Consider the following 25,146-nt stretch of genomic DNA (forward strand, 5'->3'; position numbering starts at 1 on the left):
TACCCTGCTTGATACTTTGGCTTCTTTCAAGAAACAGCTGGATGAGAAGCTCAGATCAATTAACTAATAACTACCAAACAGGCGTGAAGGGGGAATGACCTTCTCTCTGTTGGAGCCATTTTTGTGTTTATTGATTCTTCTTTCTAGGATGACAAAATCTGCTTTCCTTCCAATTGTGGTGGGATTATTCTTGGAAAAGTACTAATGTTTATCACTCCTCTCCATCCCTGCAGGATCTCTGTGTAGAAGGTGACGCATTTCTCTGCTCCCACTGCCCCACCACTCCAGGACTGGCCTGTCCCCGTGGCGACCATGACATCACAATACCTCCTCCCCCCACTTCAGCAGCAGCATCAACAAAGGACAATGTGGAGGAGTGGCCCCCACTGTGGCCACGCCCCTCCCAGGCCCCGCCTGCTCTGGGTGCTGTGGGCGTGGCTCTGCTCAGGGGCTTGGGCACATCAGGGCACTCAGCCTCACTCTATCAAGATCGAGGGGGACATCACTCTGGGGGGGCTGTTCCCGGTGCATTCCCGGGGCCCAGCTGGTGTCCCGTGTGGGGAGATCAAGAAGGAGAAGGGGATCCATCGCATGGAGGCTATGCTTTATGCCCTGGACCAAATCAACAGCGACCCAGACCTGCTGCCCAACATTACCCTGGGCGCGCGCATCCTGGACACGTGCTCCCGCGACACGTACGCCCTGGAGCAGTCACTCACCTTCGTCCAGGCGCTGATCCAGAAGGACATTTCGGACGTGCGCTGCTCCAACGGCGAGCCGCCCATCATCCGCAAGCCCGAGAGGGTCGTGGGCGTCATCGGGGCGTCCGCCAGCTCCGTCTCCATCATGGTGGCCAACGTGCTCCGGCTCTTCGAGGTACCGTGTTGTAACGCGTGCTCATCCCTGGCACCCCCCAGGGAGCTGTGGCGTGCGGGAGAGAAATGACAAAACAGGGTTTTCTCCTTCTAATTACAGTCCTGTTATACAAAAGCACGTTCAAAAACATGCTGATTCACATTTAGAGAATCTACAGAGGTTATTGCTGCTGAGTCACTGATTTACAGTATCCATCGAGATGCTGCAGTTCAGAATCAAGAACACTAGTGGTTATTCACTGTGTCCTTTTGTCTGCCTATTAACGGGATGTGAATATTAATTAGCTCTGGCGGTTTCTCAGCCCTGAACGGTAGACCTGCCTAGGCCAGGGGAGCCCCACCACGCTTCTCAAGCGCTGCTGTCCAGCGGGGTGTATGCTGTAGGTCTGTTTGAATCTGCAGCTTCTCGAGAACAAGGCAAAGCCTCAGCTCCTCCAATTAAGCAAATAAAGAGTCCAGTCCCAAAATTCAGGGCTCAGGGGTGAAGAACTCCAGAACCTTTCTGGACTCCAGGACTGGACTTGTCCCCCCTCTAGTCTTAACTGACTTCTAATCCCACTTCCGTTACACACCTGTCGATGTATTTGCACTGCGATAAGGAGAGGAAATGTCTAAAGTTCAGCTTCCATCTGCTTGTGGAAACACTCAACGTCTGTGCATGTTCAATCGACATTTGCAAAAAATTCAAGTGTAACAGACACGGTGCTTAAAAGTCCTTTCTGTCTGATTTGTAAATCTTATTAATTGATTGATGATCATTAGGTTTTTGGTTGGTTAAATGAAGTGGGCTGCAGCACTGTAGAGGCGGACATCTCTATTCTTTGCCACAGCTCTGTCGTCGCTGTCAAGTTAATTTCGGGTTTCTTCAACATCCCTGGAAGACATAGCTAACGAGAGAGATTCTAATGCTCAAATGGAACGAGAAACCTCATAGAAATGCAGTATGCAGTCACTTGTTCCAATTAAAATCCTCCCCCTCATTTTCCTAATGCTGTATGCTTTCACAAGGCAAATTCAAAGAATTGAATCATCGTTTTGCAGGTTTATTTGAAGAACAAAGCTGTGATTATATGCATAAGACAGAAATTATGCAAAGCCAGGGGTCTATGATGTATTATGATTCTTGGCCAGGGATTCACAAGAAGCTGATTTGGTAAACACAATAAAAATTGTTGCACATTATGAGTGAGCTGAGGGAATAAATGTATGCCACAGGGTATAATATGCATGACATAGATGTCCTTATGTGACCTTCCATAACTTAACTTCATTTACAAAGAAGCATGCAGTCTGTGTTTGAGTGGCTGAGACGAACACAAGCAGGGTGTTAGAAGTCTTCAAGGAAAACAGAATAAAAGGCCTTTGTGCCAGCAGGGTTCTGAAGGTGAATAGACAAGATGAAGGATTGCAGCAGAACCTGAAAACGCACAAGGTAATTGCTGCAAAAGTCCCAAAGAGAAAACTTGGACTGTGGCAACTTTAGAGTTCTCTTTCAGGTACTAGCATCACATGAAAAATCAAGCCCTGCAGGGCTGGAGGGTGTTTCTTCCCTCTTTCGGTGAAAAGCATCACATTATTTATTCAGATTCCTCACACAGTCAAGCGCTGAGACAAGCTCGTCCCACTGAGAGAGACCTGCTCTGCAATTCAGATGTTCTGTCAGGGGAGATGAGGAGCGGAGTGTGGAATCCCTGGAACTAATTCTCAGATTAACACCCACCAGTAAACCTGTTACAGGCTTTCTGTGTGCCGGGTCCCGGAAGCGAAATCAAATGTGAAACAAAACTTAAAATCCCATCCCACACAGCACAGACAAAACCTGAAAAAATAACTTCTTTAAAAGCACTCGAGTGTTTATCCTAGCAACATCAGATGCCACGACAAGAGGGATTCTAGTTGTACGAGGCCCGGCCACCAGCTCTTGACACAGGCGATCTGCCAGACACTTTCCAGCGTGTCGTTCCGAGAGCCAGTCCAGTAAAACTGTGCAAACAAATGTCTGGACTGCAGGACACTGCAGACACAGCCTGCAGCTGCCTCTGCTGTGTGTGCAGCTGCGCTGAACTGCAAGAGAGAATCAACCTGGCTTTCTTATTGGCCTGCTCAGTTCTTATGCTTCCTCGGGTATATATACATGCTAAGTGTATATACAGTATATATATTCTTTCTGCTCTGTGTCATCCCTTCTTGTTTCAGTGCCTCTGCTACACAGCAGTCCTGCAACCCCACTGAACACACAGATCAGTGAAGGACAGATTTGTGTCCTGTCTGTCAGCAGTCAGTGTGGTTGCAGTGTGCTCAGTCTGTGAGAGTTGTGTGCTGAGAGAGTGTGGTCAGTCTGTGAGAGTTGTGTGCTGCGAGTGTGAGAGTGTGGTCAGTCTGTGAGAGTTGTCTGCTTTGAGTGTGAGAGAGTTTGGTCAGTCTGCTTGCTGTGAGAGTTGTGTGTTGTGTGTGCTTGCAGTGGGGTCAGTCTGTGTGAGTTGTGTGCTGCGAGTGTGAGAGTGTGGTCAGTCTGTGAGAGTTGTGTGCTGCGAGTGTGAGAGAGTTTGGTCAGTCTGCTTGCTGTGAGAGTTGTGTGTTGTGTGTGCTTGCAGTGGGGTCAGTCTGTGTGAGTTGTGTGCTGCGAGTGTGAGAGTGTGGTCAGTCTGTGAGAGTTGTGTGCTGTGAGTGTGAGAGAGTTTGGTCAGTCTGCTTGCTGTGAGAGTTGTGTGTTGTGTGTGCTTGCAGTGGGGTCAGTCTGTGTGAGTTGTGTGCTGCGAGTGTGAGAGTGTGGTCAGTCTGTGAGAGTTGTGTGCTGTGTGTGTGAGAGTGTGGTCAGTGTGCTCGCTGTGAGAGTTGAGTGCTGTGTGTGTGACCCAGGAGCTACTCAGTGGGACTGTAGTTGACAGGTTAGGAGCCGTCAGTAACCACAGCAATGAAAGCATCCTTCCCCCACACACTGCGCTGCTCTACACTGCTCTGCAGAGCAAACCGGAATAGAGTTTTAAAGGAGTTCCTCCGATAAGCATTGCTGTACAAGCGCAGTAGATTTTGGTTTAGTTGAAGCACTGCTGTTGTGCCACAAGCAGTATCTGTATGATGCTGGCAGATCAAATGAGCCAAAAGCTTCAGTTCTGCTGAGAACTTTGAAAGCACGACCCTTGGTTAGGAGCCGATACTGAATACACTGCAGCCACTGCTGGTCAGAGCTGGGTAGTACTGGCAGGTGCAATAGTGTTTCCATTGGATCTCACCCCTGGATTTGCCCCATTTAAGACTGTAGCAGCAATGAACTTGACACTGCAGTGGGGTGGTGAGTGAGAGGGGAAATAAAGTCTCCTCTGTGGTTGCTGTGGTTTTTATAGTTCTGATCACGGGGGAAATTTCAGATTCAGCCCCTCTCTGGACTGGTTTCTACCGAAAAGGTCTTGTCCATTCCGTAGTCATCGCAAGCCAGGTCTGACATTGTGAGAAACACACACAACATGACAGATTGTCTTCTATCAGTGAGCAATACCAGGGGTCCTGCCAGCACACTGCCAGACCCAGGACAAAACCAGCTCCAGCAGCGTCTATCGTGAGGAAATTGTTCCTGACAAGTCTGCCTAATGCATTTGCTTAATTGTTTTTTATTATCAGTGAACTGCACACGGCACAGTGACTGAGTGTGACGATTAGTTAACGAGGTCCATTCTGAACACAAACTGGATGACAGCGCTTGTGAATGAAGGAGGGGGGGAAACTGAAATGCAGAAACAGCACCTATTGAATGGACTAATTGGATTAAAACTGCTTGTCTCTTGCCTGTACTGAACGATCATATTCTAGGACCGATGTTATTTAGTTTTATACAGAACAAGCAGGCTCATTGCAAGTGTTTAAAGACCAAGGTAAAGTAAAATAAATCCCCCTAATCATTTCTTTCAAAGGGAATAAATTGAACCTGTACAAAAATAGTTTAATACTTAACTACCAGTTGAATGATGTTCATATTTTGAATGTCAATTTATTTTTTCACACCAAAAACATCAGGTTCCTCAACACTGGTTTCAAAGCATAAAAGCTTTGAAAATTTCATATTAAAATTACACAAATTGAGAAACATTCAACACCTGATTGTCACGGAATATTAATGAGAACCCTATGCAGAATAATCAGGACGGACTTCAGAGGCGTAGTTGATCAAACAGTCCGAGGTCCGAAAGCCGAAGTGACACAAACCGGTGCGAAAGTACAAAATCAGAAACGGAGCCGGAAGCCGAGAGTCTAAACCAGAACAACAGTCAAAGTACCCAAACAAAACCAGGAGACGTAGTCGGAGATCAAACCAGGGTCAGGAAGCCAAAAACCAAGACGTAACTGACCGCAGGAAGACGGGGGTAGCTCTAACCAGGAAACCCTAATGCTGAGCACCGGGGAGAGTGTGGAGCAGCATGAGATAGGCTGGGGTAAAGGGCTAATCGGGAAGCGTGCTGGAGTGCCAGGTGGAATGCCGAGTCCTCCGGGGGCGTGGCGTGACACTGATGAAATCAACAGGGGATAAAATGATACACGGACGTAAATCTGATTCACCATAGCAGGTACAAAAGTAGATTCACTTGCACAGCAAACGAGACATGACTGTTTAAATATGTTGCATGATTTTATATACCGTGCTTAATTACAGTATATACCATCTATAACTTCTCAATGAAAATAGCAGACTTGTACTCCTAATCTTGGGTTCAAAACGTGAACCCTAAATAGTCCTAATAAAGAGTGTCATTTGAACTCTTTAATTGCAATCTGTTCCTAAACCCGTAGGAGGCCAGCTTTTAACTATTGTGTTTTCATAAGTCATTTAACATCTCCAGCTTTGGAGAGGAAAAGGCAGGTTTTGCAAAGGTTCCAGCATCTTGCTGGTTCAGTTAGGTTTGGTTTAAGCATGAGTGGCCCTTAATAATTCTGATCTCTACACTGGCTTCATCACTCTGTTCTCCTCCCCACTGAGAGCATGTGTAAGCTAAATATATATATTTCTCTTCTCCTTACCTGAGCTGGTTCTTGCTAGATGCCCTAGTCTGGCATAGTTTTACGTGTGTGTGTCCCGAGGGTTAGGGTATTCTGTGGAATGAGTGAACCTGTCTTCACAGTCTCTGATTAATACCCATCTCCCATCTGAGCAAACAGCCCCAGGCCATTGTTTTCATGTGGCGATCCTTTGAATTCAGCTCAATTCCAGCACAGCATCACAGTGACACAGGGAGATGTCACACAGGAAGGGAAACAGAGACCTGACAGGCCTCCGTTTGAGCGTGATGGGGCCCCCCCAGCCACCACTACACAAAGAAGGAAATTTCTCAATCAACTGCACTTTGTCACATGGATAGTTTGTGCTGACTGGGGATTCACTAGGGTACAAGTGTCCATGGCCCTGTTTTGGTTTTCTATCCTAGTTTTCATTTCTAATTTGCCAAGTGATATTGGATTGCACACCTGTCCGATCAGCATTTTTCGGATCTTTGTCCCGACTCCTCTGTCCGGGTGGGCGGGGTGAGGGAAGGGAAGACCTGCTCCTCTGGACCCACCTGCCCACAGAGGCGAAGCGAGCTCCGCAGAGACTCACAGCAGGATCTGCACTGATTGGAGGAGAGGTGCGTCCCGCGCTGACATCAGCGCTAGCCTGCAGGAAGTCGCTGTTTCACTGCTCACAGCCCCGCCCCCGGCACACCAGGGGAAATCCAGGACTTGACCATTTCGTGTGAGATGCCACATTGTCGGCAGAGAAGAATCTTCTTTGTCTGGATGCTAACGTCACGCCCGGGAGCTGAAAAGCTATCCTCTGTAGCAGAGTCCCAACAGCACTAGGTAAAGAAGGATTTTAAAAGGAGTGCTGCTCTGTGCCGATATTTGTTCCCCAGTTTCTATCAGACAATGGACAGCTGTAATAGTCTGAAATGCAGTCAAGAGACGCAGGACTTGAAAGGAATGTTTTTAGTACAGTTTGGCAAAGAAATCGTCTGGAGTTTGTAGATGGTAACATGGCAGCAACGTGGGGAAAAATTCTGTAGCACGGAAATGATGCTTCAAAAAGCCATCCTGCTATAATATTAGGGTTTAGTACAGGCTTGTCCCCGTCTGCAGAGGCACAGGAGCAGTCCGTGCCATTACAGTGATTAGAGGTCTGGATTTGGCAGATTTTAGATGGATGACTGTGATGACCTCACTCCAGGAGTGGGGCCTTTTCAGCCACCTGGTGTCTCCAGGTATCATCGCCCACACCAGCCAGGACACTGTCATGAGTGGGCTCTGACAGGTGGGGTGGGGCCCATTGCTGTTCCTCAGCCCTTCTCAGCGGCCGCAGGACCGAACCTCGGGGAGTCCTTTTTGATTGCTGTTTCACCAAACTAGACCGCTACAGCACACATGCACACACGTGTTTGATCAACGGCCTTCCGGCCCAGGAAGTACGCCGCACAGTCAGGAGAGACCCGCGTGTGACCTCTGTGGAGGAAGCCCTCTTTTAAAAAGGCCAGGATCCAGCAGCTCAGACTTTCAGCACAGCCGAGGAAGGGGTTAAAGCCACCCTAGATGTGAATATGTGAGCCCTGTATTGCTGGAGGTATTAAATATATTGTATGGCTTACAGCTGAGAAACAGCAACCCTCTCTCGCTCTCTTTACTTCTCTACTTAACTTAATTTGACTAAAACCCCTCTAATCCACATGGATAATCTGTCAAATGGTTCTCTCCCTCTCTCCTTCCTTCCCCCCTCGTCTCTCTCCTGTCTATCTCCCTCGTTTCTCCCCAGAACCCCCCCCCACCCCATCTCCTCCCCCTGCCCCTCTGCCTCGTCAGGCTTCATAACACCTTTCACTCAGAGCCAGCCGGCAGGGCGGGTGTCTGGGGTCCTGGCGCCGATGGGCCCAGAACACTGCCTCTGCGCTCGCTCATTGAGAAAGACTCACGGCTGCAGCTTAAGCTTGCTCTGAAATTGTTTTTATCGCAACAGCGTAAAAGCAGAAGCACACGCCACATGAAACTGATTTCACTGCCCTCCTGGACAGCGCGGTGCAGGGGTCAGGGAGTGGACACTGGGGGGTGTTTTCAAGCAGCCAGCAGGGACTGTTGTCTCCTTGATTAGGGTTCCAGGAAAACTAGGAGAGCTTTGGGACCTAGGGTCCAAAGCTGGGGAAAGGCTTGGGACGGACTCCGCCCTTCTCATTCCTTATCTGCCATGTCTTCTGTGCTGCGGATGAATCGCTATGGCAGTTTCAGCGGAGATTGGGATTTACTAAGGTGATTAGCTTCTCTGGTGCCAACGGGCTGTGCAGAAGCTCGCTCCCTATCTAGTGAAATGAGGAAGCCAGCTGGCACAGTGTAAAATGCGCCCACATGAGCAATGGGTATGATTCCTCTTGCCAGCAGTCAGAGCCCCTTCAGCTTCGAGACCTCTGACAGGGGCCTACAGCTGGATACTTCAGACTTTTCATAAACAGAGCAGAAATAAATAGCTACCTAGATAGACCTGTGAGAGGAGCACTTGTCCTGTACAGAAGGAATGGAGCTCCTTGTGGGTGAGATGCAACCCAGAGGAAATGAATGCAATAAAATGCACATCGAATGAAGCATCCCCACTGTTCTGTTCAGAAGGGCAAGGGGCTGGGTTCTTCCATCACACCACACAGCGGCATTCTCAGGACACTGAGCCCAGCGGGTGAGGGGGATGAGATAGAGCGGTCTGGTCCTATCCCAGCCCCGGGGTCGGCTTCAGTCCCTGTGGGACTCACCAGCTCCACCCGTCTCACGGCACCAGTCCCCTGGTTCTCAAGAGGACTGGCATCCAGGTCAGAGGGGGGTTCAGGAATGGGGATGGCAGTCTAGGGAACATGATGGGACTCTAGGAATGTTGATGGGAGTTTAAGGGAGGTAATGGGACCCTAGGAATGGTGATGGGATCTAGGGAATGTGATGGGAGTCTTGAATGGTTATGGGACTCTAGGAATGGGGATGGGATCTAGGGAATGTGATGGAAGTCTAGGGAAGGTAGTGGGAGTCTAGGAATGGTGATGGAAGTCTATCTCATACTCAGTGTACTCACAGCTCATAACATCTCTGTCCTCTGTCTTAGTTGATTTTGTGTTCTTTCCTTCTCTATGTCTCTCTCCCTCGATGCCCCTCTGTTCTCTGTCTCTGCTGGCCCCCCCACTCTGCCTCTTCTAATGTCTCCTTTCTTTCTGTGCTTTGTACTCTGTGCTCTCTCTCCCTCTCTGCGGCTCCTTATCTCCCTTCTCATTCCTCTTCAGCTCCAGCTGTGCGCTTGGCTGCTCCCTCTCTGTTGTGTGTCAGGTCTGATGATGTCAGACGAGTCCCTCTTCCGATCGGCCACTCAGCCTAGCGGAGAAGTCAAGAGACCGACTCTTAAAGAGCAAGGAGTCTGAGTGGCACAGCTTCAAACAGCATCATGAGCTGCTCAGCTTGCTGCTTCCAAAACACCCTCGCCTTTTCATTCCCTTTCAGTGCTTTACTTACAAAAGCAGGTGTCTGAGCTTGCAAGCTCAGTGCGATCACTTCTAAAATGTCATCTTTCCATTGGCTCTGCAAGTAGTGTCTCAGAACCCTGTGTGCTGTATAGTGTGTATCAGGAATTTGGACCCATAGAGAAGTTAAACAATATCCACTTTATTCACTATTATTCAGACTGGTTGCCATTAACATCCATTCACATGTTAATTCCTGTACGAATGTGTTCTTCAATGTAATTAAAAGGGAAGCACTGTTCTGATAACATGCATTGTTTTCCTTGAGTTCCGCAACACTGTTTGGGCTGTTAATCACAGATTCCAGCTGGTTTCCATGGGAAAAAGCCTGGGATCTGGACCACTGTGAGGTCATTCCGCCCTGCCTGCCTCAAAGGTGCTTCATCCAGCCATTTCAGACAGTAGAGGCGTTTCTCTGGCATCCCTATAACATCAACCTGCCCAGCCTCTGACCCTAAGCCTACTCTTACCGAAGTGCTTCATGTCAAAGGTCCTGGAAGCTGACAGCCCAGCACATGGTAGGGCCTCTTCCACTCATCCCCCGCTAGATATCTGGGACGAGGGTGAAATCACGTAAGGTGTGGCCCTGCCTTGCCCCCTGTGCTTCTGGGACAGGCTCCTGGTTGTCGCAACTCTTACCAGGAATATGCATCTTCCTCCTGCCATGAGAATGGGATGGATAGGCGAGATGGGGTGCTGTTGGTCTTTATCAGCATCGGGTGGATCAAAATCCCGTGGATCTGGTAGACCTCCGCCGGAATCGCCAGGGATTCCTGGGTCTCCCTTCACCCCGTGTTTCCTGTTCTGTCCTGGGTCTGTGGCAGATCCCCCAGATCAGCTACGCCTCCACGGCCCCGGAGCTGAGCGACAACAACCGCTACGACTTCTTCTCCCGCGTGGTGCCGCCGGACTCCTACCAGGCCCAGGCCATGGTGGACATCGTCAAGGCGATGGGCTGGAACTACGTCTCCACGCTGGCCTCCGAGGGCAACTACGGCGAAAGTGGGGTGGAGGCCTTCATGCAGATCTCCCGCGAGGCAGGTAGCGTAGCTCAGGGGTACCCAGGCTGTGTCTCAGCTTTACCACTGACCCCACACTGTGTCCCCCACTTTACCACTGACCCCACACTGACTGTGTCCCCAGCTTTTCCACTGACCCAACCCTAACTGTGTCCCCAACTTTACCACTGACCCAACCCTACTGTATCCCCAACTTTACCACTGACCCAACCCTAACTGTGTCCCCAACTTTACCACTGACCCAACCCTACTGTATCCCCAACTTTACCACTGACCCAACCCTACTGTATCCCCAACTTTACCACTGACCCGACCCTAAATGTGTCCCCAACTTTACTCCAGCCTGCATTGACCCACCTTCCCACTTGACCCCAACTCTCTCGCTGACTCTTCTTCCCAGCACTGGCGGCTGGTTGTTTGTCTCTCCTGAGTGTTTTGTTTTGTACGAATATGCGTCAAGGCTAATGACTGCAGATGTGAAGAGGAAGTAAATACAGTTGCTGTATTTCTTAAAGTTTTCACTGCATCCTCTCCCATCCCACGTCCAGGGTGACTCATTTCCAGGTCAGTTTATGGAAGTGGATAGACTGCAGATGTAATCAGAGCCAGAGAATAATGAAAAGTGACTGTCGAGCAATGAGTGTATCTAGACCAGCATCTGAGAGGTTTTTGAGTGAAGGTACCACAAATATTCCCTGGCAGGACAGTAACAGCTCAGGACGTCCATCTCTTCTCCCCCCTTTTAACAAAGAAATGTCTCCTTCTTCCTGGTGACCAACCATTAGCATCTCCAGGTGCATCCATTCCAGGTAACATCTCCAGGTGGAGCCATTAACATCTGTGGTTTATCTGCAATCTCTTTTTGGATTGTTTCACCTGCGAATGTGGTGCTGACTGATCATCACTCTGTCCAGAGAGGATGTACCTTGAGAATTTAAAAGTCAAGCAGTGGCTGAACCCTTAGTCCAGTAGGAGAATGATATGTTCTGAGAGGCTAAACAGACTCTTTCTCCCACTCCTGCACAGGCAGCTATAGAGAACCTATTTCGGCAAATGTTTAGAATGATCTTTTATTGTATTATGGCTGCATATGAGGAACCATGCAGTAGATCCCCGTGATTCTATACATTCAGTATGTCAGAGATGTGTCACATAATGTATCACTGCCTTGTAACACAGGCTACAAATCCCTCCAAATGCATTTGGTAAGACCCCATTCATGGGCGACCCAACCATTGTGAGCCACCGGCGAATGGATGCATACAGAACCTTTGTCTACTCTGCACACAATTCTATTCCTGCAGCAATACCTCCAATTGTCTTGGAAGTCAGAAGAAACGTCAGCATTGAATGAAGCAAAGCTATTTTAGATTATTCTACTGTAATCCCAACAATGGGATTTTGCTCCTTCTGGGGCATCTGTTGTTTATGCTTCTGTGGATATCTACTGCACTCTTCCTAGAGGGACAATTTTGCAGTGCCTTTTCATACGACATGTTGCTCCTTTGAGGCAGAAGCAGTCATTATTCAAGGAGGGGTAATGGATTCAGCTTAGGAAACTGAGAATAATGCATGAGAAGAACCGGGCCTCTGTGTTGTTTCACCACAGGGCAGAATTTATTCTGTATCAGAACACGTGGAACATCTGTCGCTTCACTGGAGAACACAAAGCTGGAATGACCCATTTCGGATCCCGTCTTCCTCCAGTAAAAGAGCTGATCAAATCCACAAAACGTTTTTTCCATCACGCATGTCGCCCACATTTATTTGTGCTCCCTGTAACGCTGTGTGGCTGTCCCATCCCCCAAGGAGGCACTTGGCAGCAGTAAGAGAAGCTGTAGCATCAAAATGACGTCGCCCAGTGTGCAGATCTACTTTCTGAGGGCTGTCCTGCACTGTACTGTGGTCCAGACTGAGAAGAGTGGGACTAACGTGGAGTTCTCTATTGTGACAAGAAAGCAAGACACACGCTTTTAAGCCTTCATCAGAACATACAAACTGGCCAAGCCAGGCAGGTCCTGCATCAAGCCTGTGACAAGACCTGCTGCTTGAAAGCAGAAAACAATCTGCAGGAAAGTGTTGCAAAGAAACCCAAAAGCGTACAGATGCCAACTCCTAACGGCTTTAAAACCCATGGGAACATGCAGAAGTGCCATGCAAAGTGACGTGGTGAGCTGTTCAGAAGAGCAGTTATGCAGTTGCACATTGCAGTGTGCTGTCCCTGTATTGAAAGCTTAGCTTTCTTTATGACTCCATAAAACTTTTCTCATGACCTTCATGAACTTTCTTCGTGACCTTCTCCGTAACCTCTTAGAACATTCTTCGTGACCATTTAGAATGTTCTTCATGATCTTCTTGAACTTTCTGGATTTTGAGTTGGGGAGTAAAATGATCACTTCACGTTTGCTCTTCCTGCAGTTTACTGCGGTACATTTACTACGTGCTGCACGCGTCTTGGAGGTGCATTCAGAATTATCCACCAGGTTGTTTGACTCTTCTTTCGTCTTTGTGAAAGAATTATTTTTTTTCCCCTGGTGTAGCAGGGGAACTGGAATGTACCCAGGAACTGGGCCCCTCTAGTCTGGCTCAGAGGGGATGGAGCTCAAGTGTCCAAGATTCTCGTCAAGGCAGACCTGAGGCCCACTTCAAGCTGAGCTCAGAAACGAGGACGTAGAGAAAGGAAGTGGAAATTCCGGGCAGCTGCACCGCAGGAGCTTGCTCAAACAGCGTCCCGGTCCGATTGCTGGAACAGACTCCCTGGGATCTCTTCGGAAGAGCCAGCACGGCCGATGGGCAGAAAGGACTCCTCTGCTTCCTGACACTTTTGATGTGAAACAGCTCGAAACTGTCAGTGGCCTCATGCTGTCTCTGGGGAGAAAATGGCCGTCATGCGAGTTTGCAAATCAGTTCACTGATTTCTAAATCAATCTGATTTTGGTTCAGTTTTGGTCCACTAATTTATTAATTCCTCACTCGAAGAAACACAATATCAATATGATACAAAATAATATGTAACGAGAAAGGGATGGATGAGCTCCTTGGCCCCATTAGCAGTTAGCTAATGGTCCAAACAGCCTCGTTTGGACCCCTTCTTGAGTCTGAATTGTAAATGATGGTGTTTTCAGTATTTGCTTTCTCTCTGCTTCTGTCCCTGGGGTGTGTGGAAGGTGGGCTGTGCATCGCCCAGTCCCTCAAGATCCCCCGGGAGCCCAAGCCGGGTGAGTTTGACAAGATCATCAAGAGGCTGATGGAGACGTCCAACGCGCGCGGCATCATCATCTTCGCCAACGAGGACGACATCAGGTGGGGCTCCGACCTGGGGGGTCCCCGCTGAGGGGCTATTCCCAGGGGACATCGCGCCCACGCAGCACTCCGAACCAGATTATCCTGAAGAATCCGGATCGGGAAACTGATCTGCTAACATTTAGAGTGTAAAACATTACACCAGCACTTTCTAAATTCCTGGGAAGGGCCCTGACTTTGTAATTATTGCCAATACCTACCTGCCAATCATTAATTGCTCAAAGCTGATTGAATGCTAATCATTTCATTGATATTACTTCCGATAATTGGATTGATGAGCAAGGTAATAAGTAGACATATTAATAGCGACTTCATGGTTGCTGAAGGACTTTTTAACTCAGAAATGAAGAAGGTTTGCAGATTGGCCTGTCCGTCTCTGTTCTGTGTTAATATTCTAGACCTCTCAGCAGGAGTCAGGGCTCTGGCACTCATTCCATCGGCCTGTTTCTCCATTGGCTGGACAGCAAGCCAATCAGCTCTTTCTCCTCTGCTGTGCAGGCGTGTCCTCAAGGCGGCGAAAAAGGCCAACCTGACGGGCCACTTCCTGTTTGTGGGTTCAGACAGCTGGGGCGCCAAGATCTCACCTATTCTAGACCAGGAGGATGTGGCAGAGGGCGCTGTCACCATATTGCCCAAGAGAGCCTCCATCGAGGGTAGGACAAGGCTATCCATCTGCAGTACAGCACAGGCAATTGTAAAAGACACCAGCTCAGCTTCCTATTTACAGACACAGAAAGGTTTATTCCTCTGTGCTACAGTATATGTGCTTTATTTTAATTGATGTGCCATTAATGGAAGATTAGTTTAACCTATTAGAGGGTAATGGCTTGTTTGCCAGCAATGTGGCTTAGAGCAGGGAGAGGTGACGGACTGGATTCCTGCGGGGGGCCCAGTGTCTATTTGGTTCTGTTCTACTCCAATTGGTATATTTATTTGACTGCACAATTGTAACACCTCAAACCAGGCTCTGGGGAGTTTTATAGGGAGTTTTATAGTTTTTTATATAATGAAATTAATGTCTTCCCCAATGAACTGTAGAGAAAAATCCTTTATATAATAATTAATCGTTCAATCGACCCCTCAGGCTGGAACAGGACACCAGGCCCTGCAGGAATGAGACTCCTAGCTCAGAGCACCTTATGTCAGCTATTACTGGCAGCTGGAGGCAGCCAAGGGCTTATCTGACATGACTTCACCAACCTGCTTAGCTTGCACGTTCAAAACACCATAGAGATGTAAAATGTCACAGTACATCTATCACAGAAATGGACAATCCTGTTCCTGGAGGGTGTCTTAACGCAGATCTTAAACACCTAAACCAGCTCATTATTGGCTTAATGGGAGCAATTTAACAGCTTCTTAGCTGTCCTAGAGATTGAAAACCTAACAACAAATTATCTCTCAGCCCAGGGCCAAGTCTGCCGAGCCCCAATCTATCAAGATGATAAGTTAAAATTCCTGAACACAGTTGATCTGCTTTTTCAGCTGGTTTTGTAAAACAACATAGTCCTTTATTTTCTGCTGTAGAGGTCAAATACATCCACTTGCAATACAGCTACATCTGTGTGATCACGGAGGTTTCCGCTGTATTTCTAAGAAGTGTGTTGAATTTGGAGAGGGGAAGGAAATAAGCTGAGTGAACACGGAAACACACCTTTCACCCTCCTCTCGGAGTGCCCGCTGAAGGAACCCAGCCAGTCTTGCCTTTGTGTCTGCGGCACAGGGTTCGACCAGTACTTCACCACCCGCTCCCTGGAGAACAACCGCAGGAACATCTGGTTCGCGGAGTTCTGGGAAGACGACTTCAAGTGCAAGCTGACCAGACCGGGCATCAAGCTGGAGAACGGCAGGAAGAAATGCACAGGTGAGCACACCTGGAGGAAGAGTCTTCCCCTGAGCCTGCAGCCTTGCTCTTCTCCAGAGCTGCTCTCCGGGTGCCTGAGCAGGGTTAGCAGCTTCCCGACCTGACAGCTGGGACACGAGGGGATACAACTAGGTCTGGTTAGCGCACACTTTGGGGTGACCACTTTCCAGCTGGACAGTGTTTAGCTCTCCAGGGGGTGGTGTTGAGGAGGGGAGAGGTTCTCTCACAAATACATTTTCACTGTATTTTCATTTCTTTCTGGTAGCTAGTCTGGCCACTCGTCCCACATCGACAGGGTGTGGAGTAGTGGTGAAGGCTGTGGGCTTGTAACAGATCTGGGGCGAGGCACAGCTCTTCTGCCCTTGAGCAGTCCATCACTCTGGCTGCTCCACCGAAGTCCCAGCTGTGTGTAACAAATGTATGTCAGTCTGGCGTAAAGCAAGAGGTCTACATTAAAGTACATATGAAATGAGTAATATAATGGGATTACTTCACCACATTACTATTTCAAATTATTATTAATGCTATCAAGAAATGGGTCTTGCTTTACTGTCTGTGTCCTGGAAATGACACATAATCCAAAAACGGGGATGCTCTCAGTACAGCTGACCCATCTGGTAGCCTTGTTTCTGTCCTGACAATGCATTTTTTATTATCCTGTGTTCTGTAATCATGGTCACAAAATCCTGGCTTCTTTTAAAACTGATCTGCTCTCCCAGAACCAGACTTTAGAAGGAGAAGGTTAATTCTGCTCATTAATTTGTCAACCTTGCAAATGGCCTGTGAAACAAAGAGCTAGCATTTTTGTCTTTGTGACTTTTGCGGGTATAAGCCTAAGAAAGGCCAGAAAGACTTTTGTACTGTTTTTACCAGAACAGGCACTCCAGAGTCACAGACATATTCTTGATAATTAGACTCCTGAAGCCTGTTGTTTTCTGTCGGAGAACAGGCACTGTACTAGAATTTGCATTGGAAAGAAGCTTGAAGACCTCTTGCTAGCCTGCTGTGAGAGAAGCAGACTGGGGCTCCACTCCATTGATCCTGTTATAATTCCCACTAATGCCCTCTATGCCTACGGGACGTGGCACCGATTATGGAGCATTTAAAGCAGCCGTGTTAACTCGGTTCCGGTGCACAGATTTATGATATCAACTTCTCTCTACGTTTTACCCCCTGTTCTGTGGAAGTGGCCCTTCGTAATAACGTCAGCGCTGAAGCCATCAAAGATGGCATGTCAGCAGGAGAGTGGAAGAAGAGGAAGCACATGCATCCTCAGACACATGTGCTTGTCAGGCAAACTCGCCCACAGCTTCCCTCTGTGATCATACTGCTCCGACAGCAGCCGCAGGAGGACAGGTGCAGTCCTCAGCGATGATGCTTCAAGCTCACAGGCCTCTGGCAAGCCACTGCAGCCGCTGTTATGTTGCAGGCGGACGCCCTGGAAAGTCAAACCCCAGCAAGCTTCTATCTTTGCAGAAGGAGGGGGTGGGGGATGTTTTCTCTCTGACTTTCCTCCTCTCCCTCACCCAGGGGAGGAGCGGATCAGCCGGGACTCTCCGTACGAGCAGGAGGGGAAGGTGCAGTTCGTGATCGACGCGGTCTACGCCATGGCCCACGCCCTGCACAGCATGCACCTGGACCTGTGTCCCGGGGCGGCGGGGGTGTGTGACAAGATGGACCCCATGGAGGGGAGGCTGCTGCTGCAGTACATCCGCAACGTCAACTTCAACGGTGAGCCGCCAGCCCCTCACTTCCCAGAGACTCCACAGGGGGGCGCTTTCAGAGCAACATGCCCTCTGCCACAATCTGCAGTTACAGGGGTCAGGGTGGCAAAGAGAATCAATGCACAGTGGAAAACACCTAATGCTATGTTTAAGCAAGGTAATACCACAGTAAAAAAAACTGTGCATATGCCATGCCATGCTGTGATACACTATAGCACTTTTAGCTTAATACTGGTATTTTCTTACATTTCTGACAGCACAGAGATTTGTTTTTGCAAAATACCCCAGTTTGGGAATACCCTGGCTTTCCTGTGGAATTAACAAAGATGTAAAAGCTGGTTTTGCTCACCATCGGAGATTTTCAGTGAAGTAGAAGAGACACCAACAGCTCGAACCAGCCCCGGAGAACAGGTGACAGATAACAGCCGCAGGTGAACAAGCTGACTGGGCGTCAGGCTCAGAAGTGATCTCAGACACCTCCCAGAGGCCCGAAGGCATTCTGTTAACAAAAGACAATGACGAGCCAACGGTCTCTCCCAGCACCACATGCCCATGCACACTGACTGAATATTTTAAAGAGTTACCTTTATACTTGTAAATCCCCTCTTAGACTGACTGCATAGGTTTCAGGTTTAATCCAATAGTATTACAGATGTATTGCAATATTCTAATCTCCTAGAAAACTCCGTTACATTGTGTTACACTGGGCAGAGTGGTCTGACAGAGTGCAAGACACAGCAAAAAGCCGATGGAATAAATTGCAAGAGGCAGTAGGTTTAGACACAGCAAATAAGGCACAGGGTTACAATGCAGGCAGCTCTTTGGAGACCCAGTTGTGCAGTAAAGATAGTTACGGTGAATGATGCTGACAAAATGTCCTGCTGTATGAATGGGTATGAATGTAAGTCGCTCTGGAGAAAAGTGACAGGCAAATACGTTAATAACAATTAACGTGAAGCAGTAGGGGGGAAAGACAAAATAGGAGTCAGGAGAACAAAACACTGAGTTTCCAAATATGTCAGCTAAAAATAGTGTCGTGACGACAGCCCATTGGATAGTAAAGAAATGTTAATCCGACTTTTGGCGTCAGAGTCATATAATCTCCCCTTTGCTTGCTCTGGGTTAGTGGCTTTTCTAGCACATGGTGAGGGAGCGGAGCTGTCAGGGGGGCAGTGTGTCAGGCTGAGCCAGCCTGCAGACAGCTCTGCACAGCCGCCTCTCCAGGCCCAGATCCACTAACCCCCCGGCTGCTGAGCGAGACAGCGCCTCAACACTCCTTTAAAATCCTCGCTACGTTGAGTCAGCGTCCGGGATCCAGACCCCACTGTCTTAATGCATGAGATTCACAGTCCGCGTTTTCTTGTTTTACTTCTCAATTTTTTATCTTGTGCAGCCTCCTGAGGTCTGGAACTTTGACAAGCTCTGCTTCATACAGTTAAAAGAACTGGAACAGGGCGTCTGAAACTCTCTTCTTCTGTGGCCAGGGGGGACTCAATGGGGTGTTTTAGTGAGGGTTGCATGTTTCAAACAGACACAGCAATGCTGTAGAGGAGAGATTATTCAGGCACTAAGAAAGGAGTGCCTTATCACTGTTATATTTAATGGAGTGTAGGAACAGTTCAATGATCTGCATAATTCCAGCTGAAGCTCAGACAGTAGCTCAAGAGACTGCTTTTTAGAGTGGCTTGCAAAGGATGAGGAGGCCCCGTTTCGAACGAATGGTCGCTGTGCTGCTAACAGCGCGTCTTTACAGATGTGATCAGATCAGTAAGATTGCACTGGACTGCACAGAGGTCAAGCAGTGTCCCCAGTGGGATTTTGGGAAGCTCTGGTCTTGGTTTCACTGCACTGGGAATTAGTCCGCCCCTCCTTTCTTAACGAAACAAGAAAGCGTAGCCAAGCAGAAAATGCTTTTACGAACATGACACAGACATTGAGAAGCGTTCTGCTTCAAGATCGTGTTGCTGCTTGACTGATCAGTCCAATAACTGTTTCAGCAGAGTGAGGCGGAGCTGCAGTGCAGTGAAGAGCATTCTTTGCTATAGATATGCACTTTCCACTCCATCCTGCAGAGCTTATTAAATGAACGTAAAAATACGTCACCAAACCTAAAGCTGACTTTTAACAACAGCAGCAGCCTGTCTGAACCTAGTACACTGATGCCTTTCACCCCAGATCTGAGAAACCAGAGCTTATTGTCTGAAACCGCTGAAGTCGGGACTCGGCTACTGATCTCTTTTCCAAATTGAAAGCTTCCCACTTCTCCATTGCTGTCGTGTTACACAAGAAGAGAATTTGTTCTCAATAGAGATATCTGTTTTAATAAAGGGTTCTAAGCCACAAACAGCAGGCTGAAAGCACCTGGAGAGGCCAGAACACAACAGTGTCGTTTTATAAGTAGTTCAAGTAGGGAGCTGCGTCAGCAGGCGTAGGCTGCAAAGGAACACGTAAAGGTTTAATCCAGGCCGAAAAGAGAAGAAAAGAAACAACGTTTCGGCTGTGGAGCCTTCTTCGGGTGTTGAAGAAGAAGGCTCCACAGCCGAAACGTTGTGTTTCTTTTCTTCTCTTTTCAGCAAGGAATGTTGTTTTATGCTTGGGTTTTCTATTGAAATCAAATCACACAAGCCATTGTGAATAGAAAAGCAGATTACTATTGATTTAGATTTAGAATTAATGTTTTTTTTTCCATTACGCCTCTCATTATTCAGTGAAAAAGTAAAAAGGCCCCAGGATTTCACCTTCAACAATGTGGCTAGCCAGCTTGCTCCACACCCCCACAGCCCTTTGTGTAAAGGAAGTGCCTCCTCTGCTCAGTTTAAGTGCACTTCCTCTTGTTCATGCTTGATGCTGAAGAAGACCTCTGGATTGGCTTGCCCAGTCCCCTGGAGGGTTTAAGGGCAGGACATTCCTCTGAGGATATGGAATACGTGGTTCAGCGCTGGGACACTCTGTGCAATTTACAGTCCATGATGCCATAATACCACACAGAGGTTGTGTCAGACAGCACACGTTCCCCCGCAACGTTATCCCAGCCCTCGGAGACAAGCGCTCCATGGTTCGCTCTTGTCAGATCGTATAAGGAAGTTCCCGATGTCCTCTCCTTTCTCCACTGGAAGTCAGCCTGAAGCAAGAGGGAGCTAGGGGGAGCTGCATTAATACTGAGAAAAACTCAGTGTCTCGCTGTGTCTGTCACCCAGCCAGATGACGCCAAGCAGAAAGTGCATTGAATTCCCATTAGAAGACATTGCTCTAGATAAACGTCAGCAACAAACCGCTGCCTGCACCCCCAGTGCCCATGGCCTCACTGTGATATACTAGCAGAGGTGTAATAATAGGAAATGTACAGTATGTACTTCTAGTCTGTCTTTGCTCATTGTTTGCAATCAGCATTGTCAAGGAGACACACATCAGTACAGGTGAAGGTATGCAAAACACTGCACCAACAAGCTGGGTGGAAAAAAACACAAAATGAATAAATAATGCTGTGCTGAAATTCAGAATGAATAATGCCCGGGCATCAGCATTCACGTCTGCAGGGCAGCCATGACCAAGCGAGCTATTGCCTGGCAAAGGGCTCGGGCTGGGATTTGCTTTGTTTAGTGGGTCAGGGAAGAGCGGCGATCCCGGGGGCAGCAGCCTGCACTGTGAGTGGGGGAGCAGCAGGGGAGACGGCGCCAGCGCCAGCAGCCGGTCTCTGGTCATGTATAATGCAGCGAGGCGGAGAGAGTGCACAGATCTCTCAAACCCTCCTTCTTCTTTAATAGAAAAGCTCCGTTCCGCTCCAGCCGACCTCCGTGGAGAAGCTCTTCCATGGCGGCTGTCCAGCTCCGCTGCTGTTTGTGTCACGGCTGGGTCTGCCGCCACCAGCGCTGAAAGCACTGCCTGGAGGGCGCTGGGATGCACAGGCCTGCAGTTTGCTTTAGTTTTCATTGCTGCTCACACTGGCTGCTCTGGTGCACGAGAAAGCAAGACCTGCGGCCAGCAGCCTTTCTGCGTTTCAGTTTGGATTCTTTAGCTTAAAGTCGGGAAAGCAGGCTAGCGGAAAGGAAATTCCGCTGTGCCCACTGCGCTGTCAGTAACACGGAGCCTCTGGAGGTTAAAGGGCAGATTGCACGGAATCCCCAGGTGTCACCATGAGTCTGCGGGGTTTCGCTGTTCGGTCTAAGAGTCTTTGAGGATGTAAAATCAATCTGCCCCTGTCCCTCAACAAAATCGGAGTCTACCTTTTCAGAATCTCTGCCTAAGAAACCTGGTGACCTTAGTGATTGTCCTTAGAGCTCCCTCTTGCAGGTGTATCACACCAGCTCACTCCACAGACAGGCAGATGAGGACACACGCACACTCGCAGACACGTGGAGATGAGTGCAGCATGGAGCAAGGAGGAAACCAGTGCCAGCCCTGGTGCCCTCAATCCCTCTGCCCAACAGGCTAGGCTCATTAAGACATTTGAGGGGAGACACCTTTAAAGCACTCTCCAACAGCCATCTGCCTCATGAGGTGGCCCAGGAAACATTCCTGGAAATATTTCTTTATGAGAAGCAAGGATGAACTACTCTGAGAAAACATCCAGTAACTTACACACTTGCCAAAGCATGAACACTACACTCTCGTTAATTACACCGCCAGCATTTGGGACACCAAACCCAATTCACCTTAACTTTGGCAATCCCAGAATTCACTGCAGGCCTGCATGGGAGTGTGGTCGCATGGCTTCAGCGCGCCGGCCCTGTCTCGGCACGGCCTCACTGGACCTGTGCCTGTCTCTGTGTGTGCAGGCAGCGCAGGCACGGGCGTGATGTTCAATGAGAATGGTGATGCTCCTGGGCGCTACGATATCTTCCAGTACCAGCTGTCCAACACCACCCTGCCAGGGTACAAAGTCATCGGCCAGTGGACCAACCACCTGCGGCTCAGTGTAAGTCCCAGAGTTTTATCTGCACCAATGGTTTCGGTTTTAATTTGTGTGCTTCATCCTCAAAGGCAGGCTTCCTTCACTTCATCACTGGGTTACTTTATGCAGAGAGAAGCGTTCTCTGCTATCCTTAGCTTTTTAAAGCACTTCTCTGTAGTTTCCACCTGTGTCCTCTTGTTAAACTTTCTCTGTTCTCTGACTCTGGAGAAGTCTGCTGGGTTGAATTTGTCTGTGTCAATGTGGGACACTCCCTTCAGACTAAAGAGGCGCAGCTCCTCCAGCCTGTCAATGTGGGACACTCCCTTCAAACTAAAGAGACTCAGTTCCTCCAGCCTGTCAATGTGGGACACTCCCTTCAGACTAAAGAGACTCAGATCCTCCAGCATGTCAATGTGGGACACTCCCTTCAGACTGAAGAGACTCAGTTCCTCCAGCCTGTCAATATGGGACACTCCCTTCAGACTAAAGAGACTCAGTTCCTCCAGCCTGTCAATGTGGGACACTCCCTTCAGACTGAAGACACTCAGATCCTCCAGCATGTCAATGTGGGACACTCCCTTCAGACTGAAGAGACTCAGTTCCTCCAGCCTGTCAATGTGGGACACTCTCTTAAGCCCTGGAATGAGTCTTCTTTGGATTGATTCCATAGTAGCCTTAGTTTTTCTCTATCATGGTGCCCAAGATTGCTCATGCTGTTCTATATGAGGTCTTGTTAGTACGTTTTACAATTTTGTCCTTCTGTGCCCATGTTGTCGCCAGAATCTAGATCTGGATCTTTTATCTTTCTAACTTTTCCTCTTCTCAATCACTTGAGCAGAAAGAGAACATTAAAATCGAAATTGAGTTTCTGTGTGTATTAGCTTTTAAATTGTGTTACATTGCTATCATTTAATATAGCCCAACACTGTACTGCATTATTGCGCCTGATAATAATTGACAATGGATAATAATTGATAATCACTATAGCAAACTGTTGCAGTGGACTGGACAGTGTACAGGCTAAGTGCTCCAACCATCTGTACCGTGGTTAGGGAAAGCTTTGTCAATAATGCAGGCACTCTCACATTTCACATTGCTCCAACCACAGTGTGAGGCTGTGTGGGGGAAAAACACAACTGAATAATGTTCTGGAAGGATAGAACCCAAACTACAGAAAACAGTGATTCACTCAGGATGCTCTGTCATTGTCTTACCCAGTTAATTCTGCTTAGTTGACTATAACTGCAACTTGTACTGATGTATGCTGTCCAAACGTCTGGAACTAACAATGTTTGCATTTCAGTATGTAAAAAATTTTTAAATCAATTTCCCAGTGCCCGACGGGCCTTTACACTCAACCTAATTTCTGCGTCTCTCTCCAAAGCTTTTCCTCCTCAAATCTTTTTGAAATTTTAATCTCCAACTTTGAAACTCGGTTTATATGTGCCTGGTGAGAGTGTTCCGCTTGCAGAGGGACACCCGTTGCATTGAAAAAATAAATCGTGAGAGTCCAGGAGCTGTCCAGTGACGTGGTAGATAGTGCTGCTGCATCACAGCTCTTGGGTTCTGGGTTCGTTTTTGGACTTTTCCCAGAAGCCAGTTAACCCACCAGTGTGTCTTTGAACTGTTGTCTTTCCGCAAACCCGGAAAGATAATGCAAGCTCCACGCAGACAGCACCTCTGGTCCAGAATTGAACCCAGGGCTCCAGCGCAGCGAAGTAGCACTGCTGACCACTGCACCGTCATGCCGCCCTTAGGGAAATATTTCAAGTTCATTTCTCTGCACTGCTGTTATACAGCCCAGTGTCTCTCACCCCTTCTCCCACTCTGCAGAAATTTAATACATGATAGCTTTTAATATCAAATCTCTCTTTCAGAGATTGTGAATGCAGACTGTGGGTGTTAACTGCCCTCTGTGTCTCTGCAGCTCCGCTGTGCAGTGGGGCAGAGTGTGTGTGTTAACTGCCCTCTGTCTCTGCAGCTCCCCTGTGCAGTGGGGCAGAGTGTGTGTGTTAACAGCCCTCTGTGTCTCTGCAGCTCCCCTGTGCAGTGGGGCAGAGTGTATGTGTTAACTGCCCTCTGTGTCTCTGCAGCTCCGCTGTGCAGTGGGGCAGAGTGTGTGTGTTAACTGCCCTCTGTGTCTCTGCAGCTCCGCTGTGCAGTGGGGCAGAGTGTGTGTGTTAACTGCCCTCTGTGTCTCTGCAGCTCCGCTGTGCAGTGGGGCAGAGTGTGTGTGTTAACTGCCCTCTGTGTCTCTGCAGCTCCGCTGTGCAGTGGGGCAGAGTGTGTGTGTTAACTGCCCTCTGTCTCTGCAGCTCCCCTGTGCAGTGGGGCAGAGTGTGTGTGTTAACAGCCCTCTGTGTCTCTGCAGCTCCCCTGTGCAGTGGGGCAGAGTGTATGTGTTAACTGCCCTCTGTGTCTCTGCAGCTCCGCTGTGCAGTGGGGCAGAGTGTGTGTGTTAACTGCCCTCTGTGTCTCTGCAGCTCCGCTGTGCAGTGGGGCAGAGTGTGTGTGTTAACAGCCCTCTGTGTCTCTGCAGCTCCACTGTGCAGTGGGGCAGAGTGTGTGTGTTAACTGCCCTCTGTGTCTCTGCAGCTCCCCTGTGCAGTGGGGCAGAGTGTGTGTGTTAACTGCCCTCTGTGTCTCTGCAGCTCCGCTGTGCAGTGGGGCAGAGTGTGTGTGTTAACTGCCCTCTGTGTCTCTGCAGCTCCACTGTGCAGTGGGGCAGAGTGTGTGTGTTAACTGCCCTCTGTGTCTCTGCAGCTCCCCTGTGCAGTGGGGCAGAGTGTGGGTGTTAACTGCCCTCTGTGTCCCTGCAGCTCCGCTGTGCAGTGGGGCAGAGTGTGGGTGTTAACTGCCCTCTGTCTCTGCAGCTCCCCTGTGCAGTGGGGCAGAGTGTGTGTGTTAACTGCCCTCTGTGTCTCTGCAGCTCCGCTGTGCAGTGGGGCAGAGTGTGTGTGTTAACTGCCCTC

At 48.7% G+C, this 25,146-nt stretch overlaps 1 protein-coding gene across 1 annotated transcript in view; it reads left to right on the forward strand.

Moving 5' to 3' along the window:
• The first annotated feature begins 312 nt into the window (after window positions 1-312).
• grm6a (glutamate receptor, metabotropic 6a) overlaps window positions 313-25,146 on the forward strand; it is a 36,431-nt gene continuing 11,597 nt past the window's right edge. Inside the window, exons 1-7 of the mRNA XM_088929213.1 lie at window positions 313-876; window positions 10,198-10,414; window positions 13,560-13,695; window positions 14,194-14,348; window positions 15,419-15,559; window positions 17,090-17,290; window positions 22,059-22,198. Of these exons, the coding sequence (XP_088785339.1) occupies window positions 313-876; window positions 10,198-10,414; window positions 13,560-13,695; window positions 14,194-14,348; window positions 15,419-15,559; window positions 17,090-17,290; window positions 22,059-22,198 (1,554 nt within the window). The remainder of the gene's footprint in view (window positions 877-10,197; window positions 10,415-13,559; window positions 13,696-14,193; window positions 14,349-15,418; window positions 15,560-17,089; window positions 17,291-22,058; window positions 22,199-25,146) is intronic.

The sequence above is a fragment of the Atractosteus spatula genome, chromosome 2, assembly GCF_055471065.1.
Source record: "Atractosteus spatula isolate fAtrSpa1 chromosome 2, fAtrSpa1.hap1, whole genome shotgun sequence".
Taxonomy (NCBI): domain Eukaryota; kingdom Metazoa; phylum Chordata; class Actinopteri; order Semionotiformes; family Lepisosteidae; genus Atractosteus; species Atractosteus spatula.